General features: G+C 36.3%; 1 protein-coding gene and 1 long non-coding RNA gene across 10 annotated transcripts in view; one reads left to right on the top strand and one right to left on the bottom strand.

The window, feature by feature from the left end:
* LOC137210936 (uncharacterized) overlaps positions 1-418 on the bottom strand; it is a 32,386-nt gene extending 31,968 nt beyond the window's left edge. Inside the window, exon 1 of the long non-coding RNA XR_010936811.1 lies at positions 339-418. This is a non-coding gene — a long non-coding RNA (uncharacterized lncRNA). The remainder of the gene's footprint in view (positions 1-338) is intronic.
* On the top strand, positions 193-22,116 carry ESD (esterase D). 9 transcript variants are annotated; one of them, XM_067713001.1, is made up of 12 exons: positions 193-213; positions 1,416-1,523; positions 3,878-3,926; positions 5,258-5,292; positions 6,209-6,283; positions 6,883-6,971; positions 9,260-9,358; positions 10,809-10,933; positions 11,988-12,107; positions 12,764-12,862; positions 14,825-14,992; positions 21,885-22,116. In XM_067713001.1, exons 4-12 carry the CDS (start codon positions 5,273-5,275, stop codon positions 21,963-21,965), a joined length of 876 nt encoding a protein of 291 aa, XP_067569102.1. In that variant the 5' UTR covers positions 193-213; positions 1,416-1,523; positions 3,878-3,926; positions 5,258-5,272; the 3' UTR covers positions 21,966-22,116. The 9 variants fall into 9 exon arrangements, with proteins under 9 accessions (XP_067569102.1, XP_067569103.1, XP_067569101.1 ...); XM_067713002.1 differs by lacking the exon at positions 193-213 and adding an exon at positions 574-697 and having other exon boundaries at positions 1,416-1,490; XM_067713000.1 differs by lacking the exon at positions 193-213 and adding an exon at positions 574-697.
* The last annotated feature ends 1,865 nt before the right edge of the window (positions 22,117-23,981 follow it).

The raw sequence follows: 23,981 nt of genomic DNA, 5'->3' as shown, positions 1-23,981 counted from the left end.
ATTTTCTCAACAGGCAAAGTACACTAACAATTTCGTTAAATCAAGCAACAGAAGCAAAAGGGCAAGCATCTGTTGTAAGTCAGCAACCAACAACTGTATTGCTCAGTTCAACTAACATTGAGAGAAGGGAGAAAAGAGGACACTGGGGAAGCTTCTACTATGTTTCCAGCACAGGAGATTTTTAAATGGCTCCTATTTCACTCCAGCTATCAAGTAGGTGAACTGGAACGACTGGGGAGGCGAGGGGGAGGAGGTTTTAAATTATGTCCTGGTCGCTAAATAACTTCAAAAGACTACGTGGAAACATTTTCCACGAGTTAGGCGGGGCCAGAGCTCACGTTCATTCAAGGCTGCGCCTTATCCCGCGCCCGCTGGTAAGAGTCTGGGCCGAGGCGGCTGGCGGCTCCCTGACGTAGGACTCGCGTCAAGAAAAGGACGAGCCGCCCACAAAGCGCTGGGGGGAAGTGCGAGGCGAGGGAGGGGGCGGGGACAGTGGGGGGGGGGGCGGAGACAGTGGGGGCGGGGCCGATGAAGGGCGGGGCTGAGGAGAAGGGACTCGGGAGTTAGGATCCAGGAGTGGGCGGGCCTAGAGGGGGCGGACCCTAGGGGGGCGGGGCCGAGGCCGTGGCCCTGGCGGCCATGATGAGGCCACGCCTTTCCCTTACGGCTGCTGCTCCACTTCCCTACGCGGCCCGAGGTAAGACTAGGTCTGGACAGAGGCCCGGATGTCCTCGGCCCGTCTGGGTCTCGTGCTGCCCCGGTGACACGGCGGGGCCCGGTCGGGGCGCACGCTGAGGCCTGCGGCGAGTCGCGTGGGTGCGATCGCGAAGAACGCGGACCCGGGCCCAGAGCGCGACGAGCCGTGGCAGGAGGCCGAGGGAGGGGCGCTGAGCCGAGGACTTTGTCCCGAGGCTCGGCCTCTTCCCGGATCCCTTTTCCTCATTGAGCTTCCAGGAATGTGTAACTCGGGGCGCTTGGGCGTACGGTCTCTGAGGGCATCTGCCGGTTTATCAAATACCCCGCTACGTTTGCGTAGCTGTTCCTGCGTCAGGTGGATGGATACCTCGCTCATGGAGGAAACAGACCCCAAAGGGTTCGCAGCCTCCACGGGCGCCTGGGTCAGGGGGCCGGGCACCTGGGGATCCCGCTTCTCCGCACACGCTTGCAAGCACTTTGGAAGGCTGATCGTATTTGTAAATGCGCTGTCAGTTGTGTACGGGTCTGGCGGTCGTCTGTGAGTGGGTCGTCAGGGCGATGGCATTTGCGCGGACCTTGGAGGGCATTCGAGGTTGCAAGAATAATAATAGCTAACATTTGTGTGCGTATCATGGCCAGCAGTGTTCGAAGTACGTGAATTAACTCAGTCCCGGGAACAACCCTATCAAACTGATCCTTTTAATATCCTTACTTTACAGATGGGGAAATGAGGCATAGAAAGATGACATAGTTTGCCCGAAGTCACGACCACTACCAAAGAACTACCGTGTATAGTACGTGGTGAAGCCAGAATTTGAACCTGGAGGGTCTGGCTCCACAACCTGCTCTAAAACCATTGTACCTTGGCACCCAGTAGAAACATCCAGGCTATGCTAGAATTATACATAATTGAGTTTGACTAAATTAAGATAACAGAAAACAAGGCCAGAAAGATACTGTGGGACCACTGAAGACAATTTTGAGAGCTAAGTTAAGGTGCTTGGAGTTCATGGGTGCTATGTTTTTCCCCAGGGTGGATTAAAAATTCATGTATGGACAAGCCATGTGAATTATGAAGGAAAAGCGATTATGCATAGTACAGTTAATAATGTGACCAAAGTATATATGGAGTTCTGTTCATCCTTTTTGTCAGTTCATAGTTTCAATTTTGTGAAGTTTTAATGGCATCAAGCTTTTAAAAAATTGCATAATTACTGACACTATCTTCCATTTCAGTGATTTATTGGTTTTCACCTGCTGCCCTGACAGCAGAGTGGGATTAGTTCTGGACACCTGTAGCAGCATCCTGGAAGTGGGCAAGCATTTTTCATCTGCTAGTTAATGTGGGCAAGCTAACCATGTTTTAAAATTGACAATGTGCTTAACACTACTGAACTATACACTTAAAAATGGTTAAGACAGTAAAGTTTATGTTATGTGTTTTTTAATCACAATTTTTAAAATAAAATTAAAAATAAATTTAAATGACTAGTAATTCCAAGTAGACCATGTTAGGCCTGAAGATGTGTCGTGTATAGGGATCCATTGAGCAGTAAGTTAAATGGATTAAAGCCCTAGGCCTCCAATGCAGGATTGATTTTAGTGAGACACACAAGAAGGAAACAAAGTAGGAAGGAAAATTTAATTTCTTGTGTATAATTAGGATGGTGGCAGTGGGAATTCAGAGACGGGGTAACTAAGACATTTCAAATGTAGGTTGGGCAAGACAGGCATAGATGAAAAGAGAAGCAAAAAAAGGAATAGAAACACTTGGTTTGAAGGTAGGAGACAGAAGCTTGACTTTAGGTGCGTTGAGTTTTACTAGCCTGTGGCACATCCTGTGAGAAGGGTCCAGCAAGACATTTAAATTCTGGCACCAATGCCTGAGAACGATTGAATCAAGAGAGGCAGATTTATATTGTTTCAACGCAAAAATAGAGGGGAAACTTAGGGAATGGAATCCTGTTTTTTCATGGAGGAGAGAATTTGAACAAGGAAGTGATGGTCAGCAGTTTCATAATCGGGTGATGTTGGGAAGACCTGTGTAGGTCATTGAGAGCCAGTGGGGTGGGACACATTGCAGATGGAGAAATGGATCAAAGTCCATGAGAGAATGAGAACAAAAACCCAGGTAGAGATAGATAGAAAACTTTTGAGGCTCATGGAAAGAAGGAAAGAATGGGTGAAATACAAAGAACACAGATTGCTGGAGATAAATAACACTTAACTTCAATAAGGGAAGAAAAGTAAGATTTGACAGTTTAGCCTTTTGGGGAAATGGATGCTTTGTGAATAAAGATGACTTTGATACTTTTTACCTCATTGGCTTTCCATGTACCATGCATTGAGAGAAACTTTGTTCTCTGAAGAATATTGATGTACATTTCGTTGACTTTCTAGGAAGACTGGCACTGTGAAATTTTTTTTGCCTTTGTTTTTGGTTTTTCTTGGGGCAGGGTGTTTTTTATTATTCTATTCTACTCTGTAATTTCGTTTCTCCCCCAAAATATGTTCTAGAACCGAAATGAAATGTGTCAGACAAATGACACATTTGGTGTCATTTGGTGCACACTACTACGTACATTTCTATTTATTTGTTTGTTTATTTCTGTGTATCAGTAACTTCACCATCATTCATAAGCCCAGTCAGTTTTCTCACCAGTTCATCCTTTCTAGCCAGTCAGCCCAGTAGTCCTTAAGCCGTCATCTCTTCCCTTCTTTATCCTCCCCGCATTACACGTTTGACCTACAACTCTTAGCTGATGAGTCTAGGCTTCTTTTTATCTTTCTCTACTTTTCTAGTCTCCACTCCTGTTTTCTTCACTCTCAGCAGTTGACTGTATCTCGTACTTTCAAATTACAATCTAAACCTTTTTCTATTTATTTAAAAGAAAAAAAAAAACCTTTCTTCATAGGACTCGTATTCCAGGAGAGGTTTTTAACCAAACACGAGGCCTTGTGGCAAAATAGGTGTTAAGGTACTTAGATTATGGGCCGAGGTAAAGCGATGGTGCTGTCCCATCAGCTGCCCTTTTGACACTGCCATACCCAGAGTAGGTAGTCATCTGCCTCACAAGAGGAAAATGTCTCTGTTGAGAATGTGTAGTGTACTATACATGTCTGTATAACCTTTGTTGTGAAAAGTATGTCCCATTTCTACACCATTTGATCTTTTTTTCAGGATCATCTACCCTTTGGTGCAGATAAAAAAGCAAGTAGCAATTGGACAGGTACATTAAAGTTTTATTTTTATGTATTACTTTGGAAGTTGAATGAAAAATCTAGTAACTTGGTTTAAAATATGCTATTTTTTACATAGAAAAATTTTAGTGAAAAATGTAATCACCTAGTATATCATTTCTTATATCATAGTATATCATATCTAGTTCTTAGCTTATGTCTTATTTTTTATTGAGCCTAACTTTCTTAATTGACAATTGAAGATAGTTCCTAAAATGGGTAGTTAGGGGGAAAAAAAACTTTAAAAGCTTTGATTTTATTTTTATTAATTCATTCTACCAATTTAAAAAACAGTATTTTAACTTTGTTTTCTCTGGCCCAATGGAAAGTGTTTGATTTTGAATTTTAATTAAGAACATTCAAAGAGCAGAAGAAATAGACTACGTACGGATTACCAAAATAGATGAATAACAAAGTATAAAAACAATAGAGGTAAAGAATAAGCTAATTTTAAAAACTTTCACATAATTGGTAGTTAGAAGTTAAAAATTTATTCATTAATTCAACAAATAATTATTAGGTACCTCTCACGTACTAGATATATGCTCAGTGTACCATGTTTTGGGAAAGCAGACATAGTCCCTGCTAGATCTAAAAAAATAGGATTTCCTTTAAGAATAATTCAGGTAAATTTTTTTCCTTGGTCTCATGTGTATATATTTTAAAAGTATACATCTATCTCTGTTAATTCATTATTTAAGATAGTGTCATAAACAAGAATAGCTGAAGTTAATATTCAGTAATTAATAACATTTTGTGGGCAGTTTGTTTAAAAATTGGTCTTTTAAAGGTTAAAAGCATACACCTGTGAATAGAAGGTAATTCTACCTCTGTGTATAATTGTAATACCCTAATGCTATAAAATTAGTCAGTCTTTTCTGAAAAAAAATTTTTTTGTGAGTATTTAAAAACCCTCTCAGGAGGCAGGAAAGCATAACAGGAGAGTAGGGGCTCTGATGTCAGACTTTCTGGTTCACATCCCACGTTTCCAACGCAAAGCTCAGTATTTGGATTTATTGAGGAGATTACTTAAACGTAGGATTGAAACTAATCTTATTTAGAATTTCGCAAAGGCGTTTCCAAAATAAGCTTCCTAAGATTATTGCTACGTATCTTTTTAGAGTAACCTTAACACCACAACTGATTAGCGTACAGTAGAACATTTCACTGAGAAGACCACCAGAGAGGTAATACTTGTGCCTGGTATCTGAGGATTCTTTATTTAGTGTGTACGATTTAGTGATTTGTAATAAGGAGGGGAAGGGAATCCTTCCTCGAGAGATACAAATCAGAATCAGTCTGGTTTCTCTTTGCTCAACAGGTATTTACCATAAAGATGGTGTTCCAGTTTTTTGGGTATTTATTATTAAAAATTAATAATGTGTGGTATTTTAACATTTAAGTTTAAAATTATTTATGAAAATTTAAAGATGTGTTGGAGAGAAAAGAAGTACTAAACTTCAAAATTTCCCCATGACAAGCTGTACTTTTAATTCACTCAGGACAGAGTTTTGTTTTACTTGCTGGTTTGTTTTAAAAGGAGAAATGTTGATCTGAAAATTGTATATCACTTTCTCTGAAACACTCTCCTAGGATGAGTAATTTGATCTCGTTCAACATGTAGGAAAGTGCCTGTGACACTGTGTTCAGTAAATGTTACCTGTTATTATTATCAAAATCATTATTGTTATACCATTTTCCTCCCATTTTAATATCAACCATAATGTCATACCATTGCCTCTTGTTACAGTTAACAGGTAAACTATTAACAATTTTTAATCTTATAAGCTAAAGTTAATTACATTTATATTCTGCCTCTTTCTGAAAAGAATTTGGAAAAAAGTAAAAAGGAAAGGGACTTCCCTGGCAGTCCAGTGGTTAAGACTCTGCGCGTCCATTGCAGGGGGCATGGGTTTGATCCCTCATTGGGGAACTAAGATCCCACATGCCACGCGCACAGCCAAAAAAATAAATAAAAATAAAAAGAATTTGGGGCAGTCCACAGTCATACAGACAAAAAAGCTTGTTAATAAATTAGTAATGACATTCCAAAGTACTAAAGTTTCCTAAAGTGAGTACCAAGTGTAAGTGTATGTATCAAAATTAGTCAGTTTCATAATATTGTTTATGAGAGGAAATTAGCATGTGAAAAAAATTCAGGGTGGCAGACAGTTGCATGTTTAGATAATTTATCCCCAAAACAGTTAGTTTTGTTTCAAATTTTTTAGGAACTGATTCTCTAGAAACTAATGAGATTAATCTTCACTAATAGGAGAAGAATGGCGTTGAAACAGATTTCCAGCAACAAGTGCTTTGGGGGATTGCAGAAAGTTTTTGAACATGACAGGTAACTACTAAGAAGATACAATTTTAGATATCTCTAATTCTGCTTCCGCCTATTTGATTCTTTAAATAAGCCCATGAAAGATCTCTGTTGCATGAATTACTGTTTACCTGTAGAAAATACCTGTGATTTTTATCAGCTTTATCTTATCTAGTTTTGATATTGGTGATGGTAATAAACTCTTAGTGATAAAAAGCAAATTAAGGACATGATGCATTTCAGTGCCCATGAACAAACATGTAGTTTAAGAGCTTTAGAATTCATTTTTTATAAAAGCTGATTTATTATTTCATATATCTCTTTAGAAACAGTTTTTCTTTTAATAATTTTAGTGCTGCATTGAGGATGTTACATTTATTCTTTGAATTCAGCCTGCTCAGAATGACTGTGTACCCTGCACAGCATAGGCTCAGTTTGGTTAATATCAATAGATCAGTATGCTAAATTGGCCTCATTCTTTCTTTAAGGGCTATGGTATATTCCTTAAATGTTGGTGGAATCACTTATATTGGACATTAAATCACTTATTTTATGTTTCTTTCTTGACTGATGACAATCAGGGCAACTGATTTTTTTTGTATGTATGACTGTTAAAATTACAGTGTTGAACTGAAATGCAAAATGAAATTTGCTATCTATTTACCACCAAAGGCAGAAACTGGAAAATGCCCTGCACTATACTGGCTGTCTGGTAAGTGTTCTGCATTTGAGTTTTATAAAGGAGTTTCTTTTTCTTTTTAACTAGCTAATCTTATTCTTTAATCTTTACTTATTGGTGTGCTTTCTAAACCATTTATAAAAGACTTCAGGAGCCTGTCATAGTCTACACTTACTTTATCCCGAGAATAATTTCAGACAATAATTTCAGACCTACTGAATTACATTTATTATACTTCTTTTTCAATTAGACCAAGTAACAGCAGAGAATATAAAGTTCTAGACGCAGTGACAAGAGCTTAGAAAAGTTATTTACTTTGTACCTACTCAAGCGTTTCTTGAGACTTTACCACTCAAATAGAACAGTATTAGGTAAAACCAGGACACCTGTGATACGCTAATTAGAAACCACAGCCAAGAAACTTCTTGCAGTGTTCTCGGAAATATTTTAATTGGACTCACCTTCTCTGGCCACAATCTGGAACATCACAAAAGAATACTAATGCTTCTCAGAGGTGAATGTTGAAGATTCTTGAATGGATTGTGAGAGAGTAATTCTGAACCTCTGTGCTAACTTTTCTTTCACAAGACATTGGCACTTCATCTTTAGAAGCAGACATTATAAGAGACTCATAGAAACCAAATTATGTCATAGCATTCTATTTTTGTTTCTTTAAAATTGCTTCTTATAACTTTGATTTAAATCCTCCCTTATGTATGTTTCCTCAAAGATATGCCCCAAATACCAGTCTTTAAAAATGAGAATAGTATTTCATTTTAAAAGGTAAAAATTAAGTGCCTACCTAGTTTTTTTTTTAACATCTTTATTGGAGTATAATTGCTTTACAATGGTGTGTTAGTTTCTGCTGTATCACAAAGTGAATCAGCTATACGTATACATATATCCCGATATCCCCTCCCTCTTGCATCTCCTTCCCACCCTCCCTATCCCACCCCTCTAGGTGGTCACAAAGCACTGAGCTGATCTCCCTGTGCTATGTGGCTGCTTCCCACTAGCTATCTGTTTTACATTTGGTAGTGTATATATGTCCATGCCACTCTCTCACTTCATCCCAGTTTACCCTTCCCCCTCCCCGTGTCCTCAGGTCCACTCTCTATGTCTGTGTCTTTGTTCCTGTCCTGCCCCTAGGTTCTTCAGAACCATCCTTTTTTTTTTTTTAGATTCCATATATATATGTTAGCATACGGTATTTGTTTTTCTCTTTCTGACTTACTTCACTGACTTTAGGTCCATCCACCTCACTACAAATAACTCAATTTCGTTTCTTTTTATGGCTGAGTAATATTCCATCGTGTATATGTGCCACATCTTCTTTATCCATTCCTCTGTTGATGGACACTTAGGTTGCTTCCATGTCCTGGCTCTTGTATATAGAGCTGCAATGAACATTGTGGTACATGACTCTTTTAGAATTATGGTTTTCTCAGGGTATATGCCCAGTAGTGGAATTGCTGGGTCATATGGTAGTTCTATTTTTAGTTTTTTAAGGAACCTCCATACTGTTCTCCATAGTGGCTGTATCAATTTACATTCCCACCAACAGTGCAAGAGGGTTCCCTTTTCTCCACACCCTCTCCAGCATTTATTGTTTGTAGACTTTCTGATGTGCCTATCTAGTTTTAACTCAACAACTAATTTCTTTGATTGGAAAAAGCAAACCAGTTTTGCTAGAAGAGCAGGGTATTGCCAAAAGCAACAACACATTACATGTTTGTTTTAGAAACATGGTATTCTGTAGCTAAAGATGCTCTTAGAAATCATGTAACCTGTAGAATAGGAAACTGTTCTGTAGTACCAGGGAAATTATATATTACCCAGGGTCACATAAAAGAGTGAACAAGTTTTCTGATTCATGGTCCAAAGCTGTATTCATTCTTTTCTCCTGTTCTTTTTACCTTTTGTTTCTGGTGAGAGCTACTGCAGTCATATGTCTTGTTAAAGGAATAACACACCATTAGGGTTGTAATAACATTTGTTTTATGCGCCATATTGCCATTCTACAGTTTGAATAATTCTAAATTCCCAAACACACTTGGTCCACACTTGGTCCAATTTCAGTAATTGAAATTTTAGTGAGTGACTTTCAAAGGACAGCTATGGGAGCATTTAACCTAAGACAGTTCTTGGATTAATACTGTTACGTATTTTATGAGAAGGGAAACTTTAGTGTCTTTTTCAGCATTATTTCTTAAAACAAACAAAAAACTTTTTAATAAGTGAGCTTGTTTTCTGTGTTATAAGAAGATTAAAGCTTATAAACTCACAGCATATCATGAGATAACAATATTTTTGATCTTTAGGTTTAACTTGCACAGAACAAAATTTTATATCAAAATCTGGTTACCATCAAGCTGCCTCGGAACATGGCCTTGTCGTCATTGCTCCAGATACCAGCCCTCGTAAGTGTTCTTGTTCCAGAGGTCCTTTGTAAAAATATAAATCTTTAAGACTTAAGTTATAATAATGCACAATTCATTTTATATTTTTGCTATTTATTAATCTTTCAAGCAACATCATGACTCTAAAATACCATGCTGTACATTTTCCTCACTGAATTTTACTCATAACGTCACTCTTATGAGAGGAGACAGTTTTGCTATTCCCATTTTACAGATTAAGACACTAAGGCACTTTAAAACAGAGACTGAGCAACTCAAGTAATAATGTATCACATTGGCACTAGTGCCAAAATAACCTACAATGCATAGGAAATAATTTTTTTATTCCTTGGGTAAACTGCCTTGTCACGTGGTAATTATCTTTTCTCATTTCTGTTAGTCATCAAATAGTCGTACAGTTAAACAAGTATTAGTTTTAATATAAGTGATTATAATGTTTACATTAGAGAAATGAGAATATCAAATATTTGAGAATTCAATCCATCAGATAGTTGAAACTTGTTTTGGGACCCTAGAAGCGTCAGGAAATGGAATTTAAATGGTAGCTAAAACTATCTGGAAGTTGAATGGCTGGCCTTGAAAGTAATGCATTTCCTTTCACAATCCATATTATGTAAAAGTAAGACGTGTCACAGGAAATGTAATAAAATGTTTAATTCAGAAGAGCATCAAAAATATAAAATGCCTTGGAATAAACTTTTAAAGTATGAGGATTTATTTTTTAAAAAAACATAAAATTTCCTAACTGTTGTAAGTGGAAGAATGTCATGTTCCTGGATGGGTAGACTGACTATTATGAAGAGGTCATTTCCATCAAATTACGTATCACTATAATTTTATTCAGAATCCCAGTGGTTGGCTTTTTAACTGTATGCAAGGATACAAAATAAAACGTAATTAGTTACAATAGAATATAAGAAAATCCCATTGGGGGATGGGTAAAAAGGGGAAATGTGATGGAATGATTCCCAAGTACATAAGGAGACATCTTCAGTTCAAAATAGTGAATTGAGCACAAGCATTTGTTCCCCTTCCCTTCTAAGATCACAGTGGTACAGAGAAGTAAAGAAGTGTTGGTAATGAGGAGTGGCATCAGAGAAGGAATCTTAACGCATTTCTGAAAGATAAAAAGAGAGTATAAGCCCTTTGACAGGTAAAACAGAGTGAGGAAAGATATGTTCAGAATACATAGGAGGGAGCGTCATCAGTGAAGAAAGCCAGTGAATACCCCAGCCTGGAGGGCCATTCCCTCTCTTGCCTCATTGGCTAGAACTAGTCACATGACCCCACTCAAGGGGGCAAGGAAGTATGTGCCCCAAAACGCAGAGAGCCCACAATACTTGGTGAACAGCTCTAATGCAAGTGAAATTTCAGGTTCATTTTAAAGTGTGTTATTAAACATGGGCCATTACTACAGAGTAGATGAAACCACAAGATTTTTCCTTAATAGGTGGCTGCAATATTAAAGGAGAGGATGAGACCTGGGACTTCGGCACTGGGGCTGGATTTTATGTGGATGCTACTGAAGATCCTTGGAAAACTAACTACAGAATGTACTCGTATGTGACGGAGGAGGTAATTTAATTTACAGTGTAGTTATTAGTTGATGACTGCCAAAAGTTTCATTTGGGACACAGAGTCCTTCCAGTCCCGAGAATTTTAAACTAGGGTATGGTATTGTTGAATCTATTGGGTACATATTTATTAATTATCTTGGTAAAAATTCCAAAGTTTACAAGTACTATAGTACTATTTTCTGCAATTTAAATGAACACTAAGTACAATTTTGAAGAGTTTAATAATTATATTGACACCTGTATACACTACCCAGGTTATACAAAGAAAATAGTATATGAAAAGACTGTATTTTCTGGCAGCTGGTTCATCCAGACATATTTCATAGTGATTAAAATCAAAAAGGATAAGTGGTAAAGCATTGCTTCTATTAATAATATGTGTGTGCAGTTTATGCATTTTTCTATGATTTTAATTGTTAATGTGCACATCATAGAAACTCAGAAACGATAATATAAAATTTTAATCACCCATAATTCTCTCACCCCAAACAACTATATTTTCGTATATTCCAGACATTTTTTTATGACTAGTTTTCATATAAAAGTAAAACATTTTTATCTTGTTCTTTTTTTAGTTATATAAAGTAAATATTTTCTAATATTCTGATCTATTTGTAACATAATTTTAATAATTGTATAATATTCTGTCATATGCTGTGATTTATTTTTTTCTAATGGAGGCTATTTATATATTTACATTTTTTTTTTACCATAATACGTATTACTGCATTGATTATCTTTGTTTATAATTTTTTACCCATAAGGACTTTTCCCTTAGAAGAGATTCCAGGAAGTGAAATTACTAGATCAAAAGTTTGCATTTTAAAGTTTCTTTCTGCATTATCTTCTTAAAGTCACTTTCTAAGGAAGATGTAACGTATATTCTCCAGTGATATATTAATGATCATTGTCTATCTGACTTTTTTTTTAATCTTTACTAGTGTGAACCATTTTAAGACTGTGAATTTGGAAGTATTGATTATTTTAGATGACTTTGAAAAAGTCTAAATTTATTTGTCATATCTCTTGTCCCACTATTAAATTCTCTGTAGCTTCCACAACTCATAAATACCAATTTTCCAGTGGATCCCCAAAGGATGTCTATTTTTGGCCACTCCATGGGGGGCCATGGAGCTCTGATTTGTGCTTTGAAGAATCCTGGAAAATACAAAGTAAGATTACCTAAGCTTCTAGTGACAGATATTTCTCGTGAATAGTATAATATTAGGAACTTTCAAAGATTGAAATTAAGATACTGTTGTTTTAGTATTGGGACTAAACTTTTCTAGTCTTGGGAATTTCAAGGGGTTTGTGGGGAAAGAGCATTAAATTTGACCACACAATACATGCTACAGAATCAGAAGTATAGGAATTTTATCCCAGTGGTTTCTCATTGGTCTATTAGAGGTATTATAAAGCAGTTTTCATTGCTTCTATTCAAACTATAGTTTTCTAGGCTTTTTTTCCCTAAAAGTTATTATTGATTAATGTTATTGTGACAGTATGTTATCATTTACTTTTACCGGGAATATTCTTGTAAAGTTGACTTTGATTTTCCACTGTTTTAAGTGGAAAAAATGAGTAGAAACGCTGAACATAAACTTTCATTTGTGCCTTATTTAATGAAAATGTAGCTCTTTTAATAGAACACACAAAGGATGTGGTATCTTGGAGAGGCATATAATCTAAGCCCATAATACAGCAAAAGGAAAATCGTTCACAGGGATTTTCATGGCAAGTCAGAGTTTTTAAGCAAGTTGTAAATACCTGTTCATATTCAATTTAGCAAAATAAAACTTGTTTTTAATTTTTTGGTTTGTTTCTGAAGTCTGTGTCAGCATTTGCTCCAGTTTGCAACCCAGTGCTCTGTCCTTGGGGCAAAAAAGCCTTTAGTGGATATTTGGGAACAGATCAAAGTAGATGGGAGGTAGGTACTGGATGGCGGTCTTCATACTCATTCTTAAGTTTTCAAATTTGTTAAAAAGCTACACACTGCAGACGTTATATTCTTAACTTACTCAAGTTAAGGATTCAGAGCAAAAAATAATTAACTAAAGTGTATACATGTAACAACAACAACAGAACGATATTTCAATTGCATTGAATTATGGCAGAGATTTTGCGGCTACACTTTTTTTCTGCTAATGGTTAATTTATATGTTTATTTTCTAAATTAACATTACAAAAAATACCCCATATTACTAAATTTAGACTTACCTCATATTAACTGTGTGCTTAATTGTGTGATAAGAGCTACGAGGCCTGGCTTTTTATTTTGTGTATCTGTTTCAAAGTCTAGCATCTCTCAGATTGGATTTTAAATTCTAGACTTAAAAGCTTTTAAAAATAGATATTGTATATGTAATATACATTTATGAGAATATTTCCAACAGTATGATTGCTTTTTCAAGCATAGGAGCAGATGCTTCTAAATGGAAATAAAAATGGTAAAAATGGCCCTTTTTTCCTGAGACTGATTTGCTCTTGTACAGAAATGGGCTATTTGAAAACTCCACCAAGAGTTTGAATATTTTGCAGGTGAACTCATCATCATGTGCATGTTAGCAAGTAGAAAATCATCGAGTGGGAAAAAAACTTTTTTGTCTTATTGCTGTATATTCAAAGTCATTTACACATGGACCCCTATTTTATTTAAGATTGGTCATTGAAATTCTGACAAATTGGAAGGTTAATCTTTTAGTCATTAGAGTTTTGTTTTGCTTAGGCTTAGATTTTTATTATATTGGAAGAATGCTGAAAATTATTACTATTAGTTACTTTGGGGACAGTGCATTGACAGTGCTTGTGCCTCAGTGTTTTGAGTCCTCACCATGTGCAGAGTTTGTGTGGGGTTTTGAGATCTTATGTCAAGAAGGTGATGACCCTTTCCTGTCCACAGGGGCCTTATGGTCTAATAGAAGTTTTGAGTAAAAGACCAACTGATTGGGAGAAGTAGGGGAGAGGTACCCTATAAAGGAATCTGTATCATTTTTCTCCAAATGGCAGTAGATTTTACTATTTTAATTAGGCAGTGTTTAGGCTATCATTTAATTTACTCTTGGAATAAGGAGGCCATGCAGAATTATGAAATCGTGGAACTTAGAACTAGTTGGACTTTATAGGTGTCCTTCCACCCTCTCCTTTTAAGATTAAAAAAAGCAAGTCTTAAAAAGCATGCTGCTTTAGAAGGGGAAATCTTTTGGTTTTTGTGTGTCTTGATCAATGCATAAAAGTTGTCATTAGTGAAGATACATGAATAATCAATATTTAAAGATGGATGGTAAAACAGAAAATTGTAACTAGCGGCAGCTCCTCACATAATAAATTTGAGTTGTTGATATGATTCAGATTGTTCAAATCAAGTCTTCCTGAAAGTTCCTGGAGATAGTAGACATTTGGTGCCGTTCAGCAGATAGCAAAAGAGAGATTTATGTCTGGAATTAGTCAAAAATAGGGACAAAAAATAGACTATTTATTTGAAAAAGAGAATATTTGGAAATAGAAAAAGATAATGGAGTTAGAAGAAATAGTCCATTTGTAAAAGGATTTACAAAGAAAACAAATTGGTTTTCTTGGAGTTGAGAGGTGATTAAACCTTAAAGGTTTGGAAGAAAAAAGGCTATATACTATGAAGAATACTTGAGATATAGAATTCTTGCTGTTGGTCTAGGACTGGTTGAAAGTAGGGAAGAAGCTGTAACTGAGGATAGAATTCTGAAGGCTGTAAATAAAAACCAGACAAGCCAACTTAAAAGCATATTTTCAATTTAATCAGCCTTAGAGCTGAAATGACTTTAAATTTCTATTCAGTTCTAGTATAGGGTATTCTGCAGAATATCTTTCTGGGCACTTCCAAATTTATTTTTCATTATTTCTCCCCTTTTTATAGGCTTATGATGCTACCCATCTTGTGAAGGCCTGCCCAGGTACTCAGCTGGATATACTAATTGATCAAGGAAAAGATGACCAGTTCCTTTCAGATGGACAGCTACTACCTGATAACTTCATAGCTGCCTGTACAGAAAAGAAAATCCCTGTTGTTTTCAGATTACAAGAGGCAAGTACTAGGAAACCTTAGCTTGTTCTAAATTAACTATAAAAAAACCAAGATTCCATAGTACTTTCTTAATTTTATTTTAGAATTTGAAAAGCTACCTCTAGTAAGGTATTTTTTAATTATAATAAGACATTTAAAGTGAAAGCCTTCCTATTAAGTTACTGATATCTAAGACCAAATTCCATAGAAATAGGAAAGGTTTTGACAGTGAAAAGTATTTACAATTTTCTGTCCCACTGTAAAATCAGTAAATAACACGAATTTAACGCTTGAATAGTACTTAATTGTCAACGTTATCGGGTATATCTTTCTTGACACATGTGACTATTGTTGCAGTAAAATAAAAGGACAAGCTTCCACCTTCATTACTCTTGAGTTAGGTGCTAATCTATTTGCTGTGCTACTTGCTAGTTGTTTAAGAATAATTACTGAATTTCAATTGGTTCGCAAATTTTCCTTGACTAAAATACTTTTGACTATTCACTACTCACCTAACTCTATGCTAATACAGCTATAATTAAAGAAATTCTACCTTTATTTTTTTTAAATTATGTATTCATAAGCTTCAGAACATGATAAAAACAAAATTTTTATTTCAGGATGAAAAGTGAACACTGAAAATTATACATGGTTGTGATTTTTTTAAACATTTTTATTCGTGTTTAAGGGTAATATGTCAGGCACATTGATCTAAAACATATAATGATAAGTGTTCAGATAAATCTAGATCAATGTGTAATGTGGTATATTTCAGTTTACAAAAATGTTTTCACAGCATTAGCTCATTTTAACCTTATATGACCAGATGAGAGACCATTCCTAGCCTATCCACCTGTTTGGGTTTTTTTCAACTTTTTTTTTTTGTTGTGGTAAAATACCACAATACCACATAAAATTTACCACCTTAACTATTTTTAAGTGAACACTTCAGTGGTATTAAATACATTCATAATGTCATACAGCTATCACCACCATTCATCTCCACGATTCTTTTCATCTTGTAAAATTGAAACTCTGTTCCCATTAAATACCGACTCCCCATTTCTCCCTGCCCCCAGCCCTTGGCAACCACCATGTTACTTTCTGTCTCTCTTACTACTCTGAGGATCTCATATAAGTGGAATCATACAGTGTTTGTCTTTTTGTGACTAGCTTATTTCACGTAGCACAGTCCTCTTAAGGTTCATCCATGTCTCATGTGCCAGAATTTCCTTCCTTTTTAAGGCTCTTCATTGTGTGCATATACCAAATTTTGCTTATCCGTTCGTCTGTCAGTGGACCACTTAAGTTGCTTCCAAGTCTTAGCTATTATGAATAATGATGCTGTAAACATGGGTGTACAAATATCTCTCAGGATTCTGCTCTTAGTTCTTTCGGTTATATACCCAGAAGTGGGATTGCTGGGTCATATGGTAGTTCTATTCTTAGTTGTTTGAGGGACCTCCCTATTGTTCTCCAGAGCGGCTGCACCACTTTGCCGTCCCACCAGCAGTGCACAAGGGTTCCAGTTTCTGCACCTCCTCCCCAACACGTCTTTTCTCTTCTTCTTTTTTTGCTGGATAGTAGCCATTCCGGTGGCTGTGAGGTGGTAATGTGGTTTTGATTTAAATTTCCCTAATGATTACTGATGTTGAGCATCTTTCCGTGCTTATTGCCCATTTGTATATCTTTTGAGAAATGTCTCTTCCAGTCCTTTGCCCATTTTTTCATTGGGTTGCTTTTTGTATTGAATGCTATTTGTATTGAGTTTTATGAGTTCTTTGTGTATTGTGGATGCTAATCCCTTATCAGATAAATGATTTGCAGATATTTTTCTCCCATTCTGTGGGTTACCTTTTTACCCTGTTGATGTTGTATTTTGATGCACAAAATATTTTAATGTTCACGAAGTCCAATCTGACTATGTTTTATTTCGTTGCATGTTCCTTTGGTGTCGTATCCAAGACATCACTGCCAAGTCCATTGTCATGAAGCTTTTGTTCTATGTTTTCTTCTAAGAGTTTTATAGTTAGTTTATAGCTTTAGGACCTACATTTAGTCTTTAATCCAATTTGAGTTAATTTTTGAATATGGTGTTAAGTAAGGATTCAACTTCATTTTTTTGCACGTGGATTCCAGCATCATTTGTTGAAAAAACTATCCTTTTGCCATTGAATGGCTTAACACTCTTGTCAAAAATCATTTGACTGTATATTCCAGGGTTTATTTATGGGCGCTCTATTCTATTCCATTGGTCTATATGTCTGTCTTTATACCAGTTACCACACTTTTTGATTACTGTAGCTTTGTAGAAAAATTTGAAATCTGGAAGCATGAGTTCTCAGGTTTTTTTCTTCTTTTTCCAAGATTGTTTTGGCTATTTGGGCTCCCTTGAGATTCCACTTGAATTTTAGGATGGTTTTTCCTGTTGCTGCAAAAATTGCCTTTGGAATTTTGATAGGGATTGCATTGAATCTGTACATCGCTTTGGGTAGTCTTGACACCTTAACAGACCATGAACATGGGATGTGTTTCCATTTATTGTGTCTTCTTTAATTTCTTTCAGCAGTGATTTATTCACTGTACAAGTAGCTCATCTTCTTGGTTAATTCCTAAGTATTGTATTCTTTCTGATGCTGTTGTAAATGGAGTTGTTTTCATAATTTTCTTTTCAGATTGTTCATTTTTAGAATATAGAAATGCAACTGATTTTTGTGTTTGACTTTTTATCCTGCTCCTTTTGCTGAATTATTAGCTCTAACAGTTCAGGGTTTTCTACATACAAGATCATATTATTTATGGACAGAGATAATTTTACCTCTTCCTTTCCAATTTGGATGCCTTTATTTCTTTTTCTTGCAAATTGCTCTGGCTAGAACTGCCAGTACTATGTTGAATAGAAGTGATAAAAGTGGGCATCCTGTCTTATTCCTGATCTTAGAGGAAAAGCTTTCAGTATTTTACCATTAAGTTAAGTATGACATTTGCTATGGGTTTTCATGCATGACTCCTGGCCATCTGTTTTACAGATGAGGAGACAAGCTCAGAAAAGTAACCTACTTATCTAAGGTCACACAGCTAGTTTATGGTGGAACCAGGCCTGGAAGCAAGGTCGTCTGATTGCAAATACTATCCTCCTTTCATCTGTCTAACCATTCCAAAGCAAGGCAAAGCAGTACTCCTGAAGAGCCAAGGGATGGAATTAGAGCTAACGCAGGGGAAGCTGTGCATAAGCTGCTACTTGTCTAACTCATGCAGCAGATCTTAGCAATCTCCCTGATATCCTTTTAATCTCCTTGATATTTCTAACATGTAAACAATATATATATCATGTGGGAAAATATGTCCAAAACCAATACATTATGTATACCTTGTTTGTGGGTATCCATCACATAGAAATAGATTTTTTTAGATTAATTTGAACATTTATCATCAGAATTACATGTTTCAGATCAATAATCAACCTTGATAAATTTGATTATAAACATAATAGTATGTTTATATTAACTGTTACTCTAAGTGATGTGACAAAGCATGTTTTTTCCAAATGACGTTAACTCCTTGGCTCTAGTGGTGTTGTTGCCTCTTCTGCTTCCCTTGTGTCTGTGCCAGGAAATTTCATTGTTACCACCAACAACCAAGTTTCATCCTGCCAACAAAGACTGAAAAATCTCTAGAGTTTGTTATAAAAACAACAGAGTTAGAACACTGATGAAATTCTTGGGGGCAGAAAATAAATCAACTTATTTCTAAAATGACTAAATCCCAAGCAACTGAAAAACGTAGTTGTCTGTACTTAATGAAGAGTCAGTACAAAGCATTCAATTCTTTAAAAAAAAAAAAAAGTGAGAAAGTATTGAAATCATCAGTCACAGTTTTTAGCTCAGGCACAATTTTCTGTTCACTTTCCTTCCAGCACGGACAGGTTAAAAGTGAACTACACAGTCTCAAGCAGATTATGTTTAGGGTTGTTGTAACTGAATGAGCAACTGAACGGACATACCTGGGCACTGGCTCCAGGGAAGCAACTTTTCAGATTTTCAAGCCAACTTCCGTTGACTTCAGATTACCTCAGGTCTGAGGGCACTTGGTTATAAGTACAGTTGATCTGTATTTCTTTATGAAGTGGGAGCTGTGAAGGATTAAATAAGCTGAAAATAATAGTGGGTAGTATAAATGAGTGATCTAGGGAGGAAAAAACAATTATTGCAATCATGTACATGGTTTACCCAACTTCATTCATTTTCCTCTTTTTAATGGTGTTAAATGCTCACAATCTACATTTCTATCAACTGTCAAAAAAAATTGAGAGGGAAGTGTAGTCTATAGGGATATTAATTTGGTTTTTATTATACTTCATAATTTTTTCTTTTTCTATTTTCACTTCAGTGAATCTAAATTGAAAATGCACAAGGTAGCAGAATTCTGATAGCCAATATACACAGATCAAGTCTTAGTCTGAAGAGGAAAGGCCTAGTATGTCTTATTATCAGTTATTGGAGTAATATAGTGAAGAAACATTTTCAGTTTCAGACCTAATGGAAACTTCCAGAAACCAACACTGAAGCAAGGCTATAGTAACTTCTCAAGTCTCAGGCCCTTTTTGAAGATTCAGAGGTTGTTTTGGTCTCTGTGCCTGCCTGTTAGAGAAGAGTGTAAACATGGCACAGAATTCTAGAAGTGCAGGGCTCTCTCATTCATCTGTATCGCCATGCTTAGTACAATTACCTGGCACATAAACCCTCAGGAAGTGCTTATTGAATAAACAAAAGAGCAGCTTTCAGCCGTCTTCTTCTTTGTACTCTGAAGAGACTTCGTAACTCGGGAATTCATATCTGAGCTTTGCTAATTGGGTCTGGGAAGTACGTAGGAAAATACTGCCTGTTAGAATAAATGTTCATCATAGCCGCTGAAGCACTGCTGCTTTTTTTGAGAACTGAGCAAAGAATAAAAGAATGAGTTCGTTTATTTTTATACTCTAAGAGTTTTGCTGCCAAGGATTTTTCCATTTCAAGTGTGAGGTAGAAGAGGAAAGGAAGGCCCTTTCAAGTGTCACTAAATGAACGTAGTTACACAAGCTGCTTAACATACAAACCAATTCAAAGAATTCGATGAAGGGAGCTACCCCCATTTAATAATATTGACCAGCAGAGCTTGAAACTCATCAAGAATGACACAGTCAGCTCTAATTATATAAACGTCTTGTATCTACCAGAATGGCAGTAATTCAAATGTATTCTCTTGCCTTTATGTTGATATTTTAAAAAATCTTTCTTGGTCCCTCATGATAGGCATTTTCTGTTTTCTCATGAAGGTAGACCTTCAGTAAAATATCATTGTGGAAGGACATTTGCTTTGTATTTTAGGTGAAATACATTGCTATCTTGTAATACACCCCTGAGAGCTCAAAATTGTCACTTTGGTTTACTCTGGGACTTCTCTAATAAAATAATAATAAATAATAACAATAATAATAGTGGCTACCCACTATGTGCCTGAAACTGCAACACACTGAACATACGTGCGACTAAACGTGAAAATACAGCATAGTCAGTCGCGTTAGGATCTCTGTTAACAAGTGTTTCGAGGCATCTACACCTGTTTTCAGTCAGATCCATCTTATCATCGGTGAAAAATGGCGGGTACTTGGTACTATATTTCACAGGTTTTGTGGCCTGAAAATCATGGGCATATTTAGCCTCTTAACAACCCAAGAATTCCATGGTGGAAAATGCTTTTCTTTAACTTTCTTTATGTAAGAAACTGTCCTTCAGCTCTAAATTTAACTAATTTAACTGGGACTGGTCTGATCGTCGAGAGACATGAAACCAAATAGTTCCAAGGCTCAGCCTTAATTTTGACAACATTCATGTGAGATTCACTTCCACAGTTTGGGCACTGAAAATAGAAGACAGGTTGCTTTTAAGTTACTTTGATGATTTTAAACTAGAACTCTTTATTAACTGCTGTTCCCAAGATATGCACTGCATACCCCTGCCAACTAAGAGGTAGAGAACATTTACTGATTCATCAAAACCTTAGGGACTTTACCTTGTTCCCTGAAACCCAGGTGATATTTTTATTAGGTTTTTTTTGTTTCTTAAGTGCTTAGAAAAATTCCATTTTCCTCCCATCAGAGACCATTCGCTCGATCTTAGACTTTCATCTTTCTCAGATTATTCTATTTTGTATTTTAATTGTGTTTTGGCAAGGTAAGGGCTGTCCCCCAAATTATCTGGTTTTTAACTCTTTGATTCTTCCCACCCTATTTTTCTTTTCTTTTTCCTTTGAGAGCTACTTATTTTGTACTCAGAGGACACTCCGAGAAAGGATTGCCTCTCCATTTACCATTGATTACCTATCAAGGATTTTATTTGACCAGATAGAAATCTGTTTCAACTCAACTACTTGGCACATTTTCTCTCTGCTTCATGGTAGTTTTCAAAAGTTTACTGACTTTTTACCCAGTTTGATTTATTGCTGAGGGATGTCAGAGTGTAATGAATTATTCCTTTTTCCTCAGATAAAGGTACAATATGCTTTTACCGTGCAGGAGGTCGAATTCTTAACGTGATTTATGATGGCTGTGTTTAACTTCCCAGTGATAGGGCATTTGGGCGTTCTTCATGTTCTTTCTGTATTGTTTACGTGTGCTTATTTTGTATCTTAACATTCCCTTATTGAGGGTGGTGCATTGCTTTTGTGAGTTGAAACTTTTTTCAACTACTCTTTTTTCAGTGAAAGTGTTGAAGTACAAGTGTAATAAGCTTTACTTTGATTATAAACCTTCCACATGTTGTGATAGTTTGATTATTTATAAGCAAATTAAGTGACATGCAAGATATATTTAATGTACCTAATATCGATTTTTCTGAATAGTAGATAAATGTCTTATCTCTATTTTGTCTTCTAGGGTTATGATCATAGCTACTACTTCATTGCAACCTTTATTACCGATCACATCAGACATCATGCAAAATACCTGAATGCTTGAAAAGCTTCGGATAAGAGAATCTCTTCAGGATGATAAAATTGTAATAAACAGACTGGCAAGGAAAAAAAGATTTTAAAACATTGGATTTTGTAGTGCCAAAAATGCTTCATTCTGTAGTTGAATCACCCTCTAAATAAATATATCAAACCTGCTTCTGATTTAAAAAGTTACCTTACCAGTGTTCACATGGGAAATATTTAATACTTCACAGTTTTCTCGAGGTAATTTGGAAATCATTGTTGTGTTGACCTCAGGACACAGAATATGACTATAATCCCATTGAAATCATTAAATGCTAACTCTGGAACAGAGAGTTTAAAGGTAGTTTAGCCTAAACTCCTCACCTTTCCAGACTTTAAGCCTCTCAAGGCGTGGCCTGTCTTCTTCCTGTTCATTGTTACACACCTAGTGTCTAGCAACCACTTGGCGCGCTTCTAGTAGTCATTGAATTGAATAACTATTTGTTAGTTGTTGAATAAGCAAGTAGGGTCAGAAAGGTTAAATGAATTCCCCATCATTACACAGTTATTTGTGCGAGAACTAAGATTAGAAGTCATATTTCCGGAGCCCAATCAATGATATTTCTTTTCTTACCTGTTGAGTCAAATAGATTTGTGGACATTGGTTTATGGACCTCTCTCAAGAGACAGGAATTAAATACCAGATTCAATCTGAAATAGTTAGATAAGGAAACTTGTTTCATATGTTACTGTAGAAGATATTTTCCTTTAGTTACATGCAGAAATTTAGCTTGATGAGCTTGCCAAGAACTCGTAAATACCAAAGTGTGTTCCTTAAAAACTTAAATGGACACTCCCAATGACCAGGGAATGAACCTGGGACCTCAGCAGTGAAAGCACCGTGTCCTAATCACTGGACCGCCAGGGAAGTCCCCTGGTTGTTTTAAAAGAAATATATTTTTCTGTTAAAAGAGCACAAAAGTTATACATTTTAAACATTCAATAAGAATGTGTATTACATGGTAATTGAGGAAGACATCAGGTTCTTAAAGTTATAAAATAAGTACTATGTAAATGTGAATTAGTACTAAAATTTTTTAATTCGTACTATTTAAATTATCAGTAGTCAAGGGACTTCCCTGATGGTCCAGTGGTTAAGACTCTGCGCTCCCAATACAGGGGACCCAGGTTCCATCCCTGGTCAGGGAACTAGAGCCCACGTGCCACAACTAAAAGACCCTGGACGCGGCAACGAAGATCCCGCGTGCTGCAACTAAGACCAAATAAATAAATAAATATTAAAAAACAAAAATAAATATTAGTCAAGATTGAGCCCTACAGTGAGCTACACACAAAATGGTTCTAAGTATAAACAGACTTGTGTCCTCTAACAAGACAAATTTTTTAATTCACAAATTTTTTGCACCTTGTTGGTAATTCCTTTGTAAAGAAAAACAGTTGTGTGATCCTATGATCTTTGTATTAGTTGAGGATTTAACCAAAGAAACAGAACTAGTAGTAGACATGTACATCAAGAGATTTTTTTACAGGGACTTGGCTTATGTGATTGTAAGGGCTGGCTAAGCAAGTCCAAAATCCAAAAGACAGGCCATCAGGAAGGGAAGTCCAAGAGCGGGATGAGACTCCGTGGGCTGGGCGGAAGCTGTTGTCCACAGGTGGAACTTCTCTCTCAGCCTCATTCAGTCTTGCTTTTAAGGCCTTCTAATAGTAAGGCCCACCATATTATCCAGGATAATCTTCCTTATTTAAATTCAGTTGATGAGGGACTTTGATCATATCTGCAAAATCCCTTCATAGTAACACCTAGATTAGTGTTTAATTGAATAACTGGGAACTATTACCTTGCCAAGTTGGCGCACCATTATAAGAAAAGAGTTGCTTTGCCTTTTTGCAGGGTAAATGCAGAAACATTTAAATACTCAGTAAATAATTGCTGACATATAGCCAATGATAACTAATAAAGACAAAAGCCTTCAGTTACAATACAGAATTGACCATGGAGGAGATATAGGGAGCCAATAAATTTTAACTTGCT

Source organism: Pseudorca crassidens, chromosome 18 (assembly GCF_039906515.1).
Source record: "Pseudorca crassidens isolate mPseCra1 chromosome 18, mPseCra1.hap1, whole genome shotgun sequence".
NCBI lineage: Eukaryota > Metazoa > Chordata > Mammalia > Artiodactyla > Delphinidae > Pseudorca > Pseudorca crassidens.
This window is presented reverse-complemented; position numbering and strand designations above follow the sequence as displayed.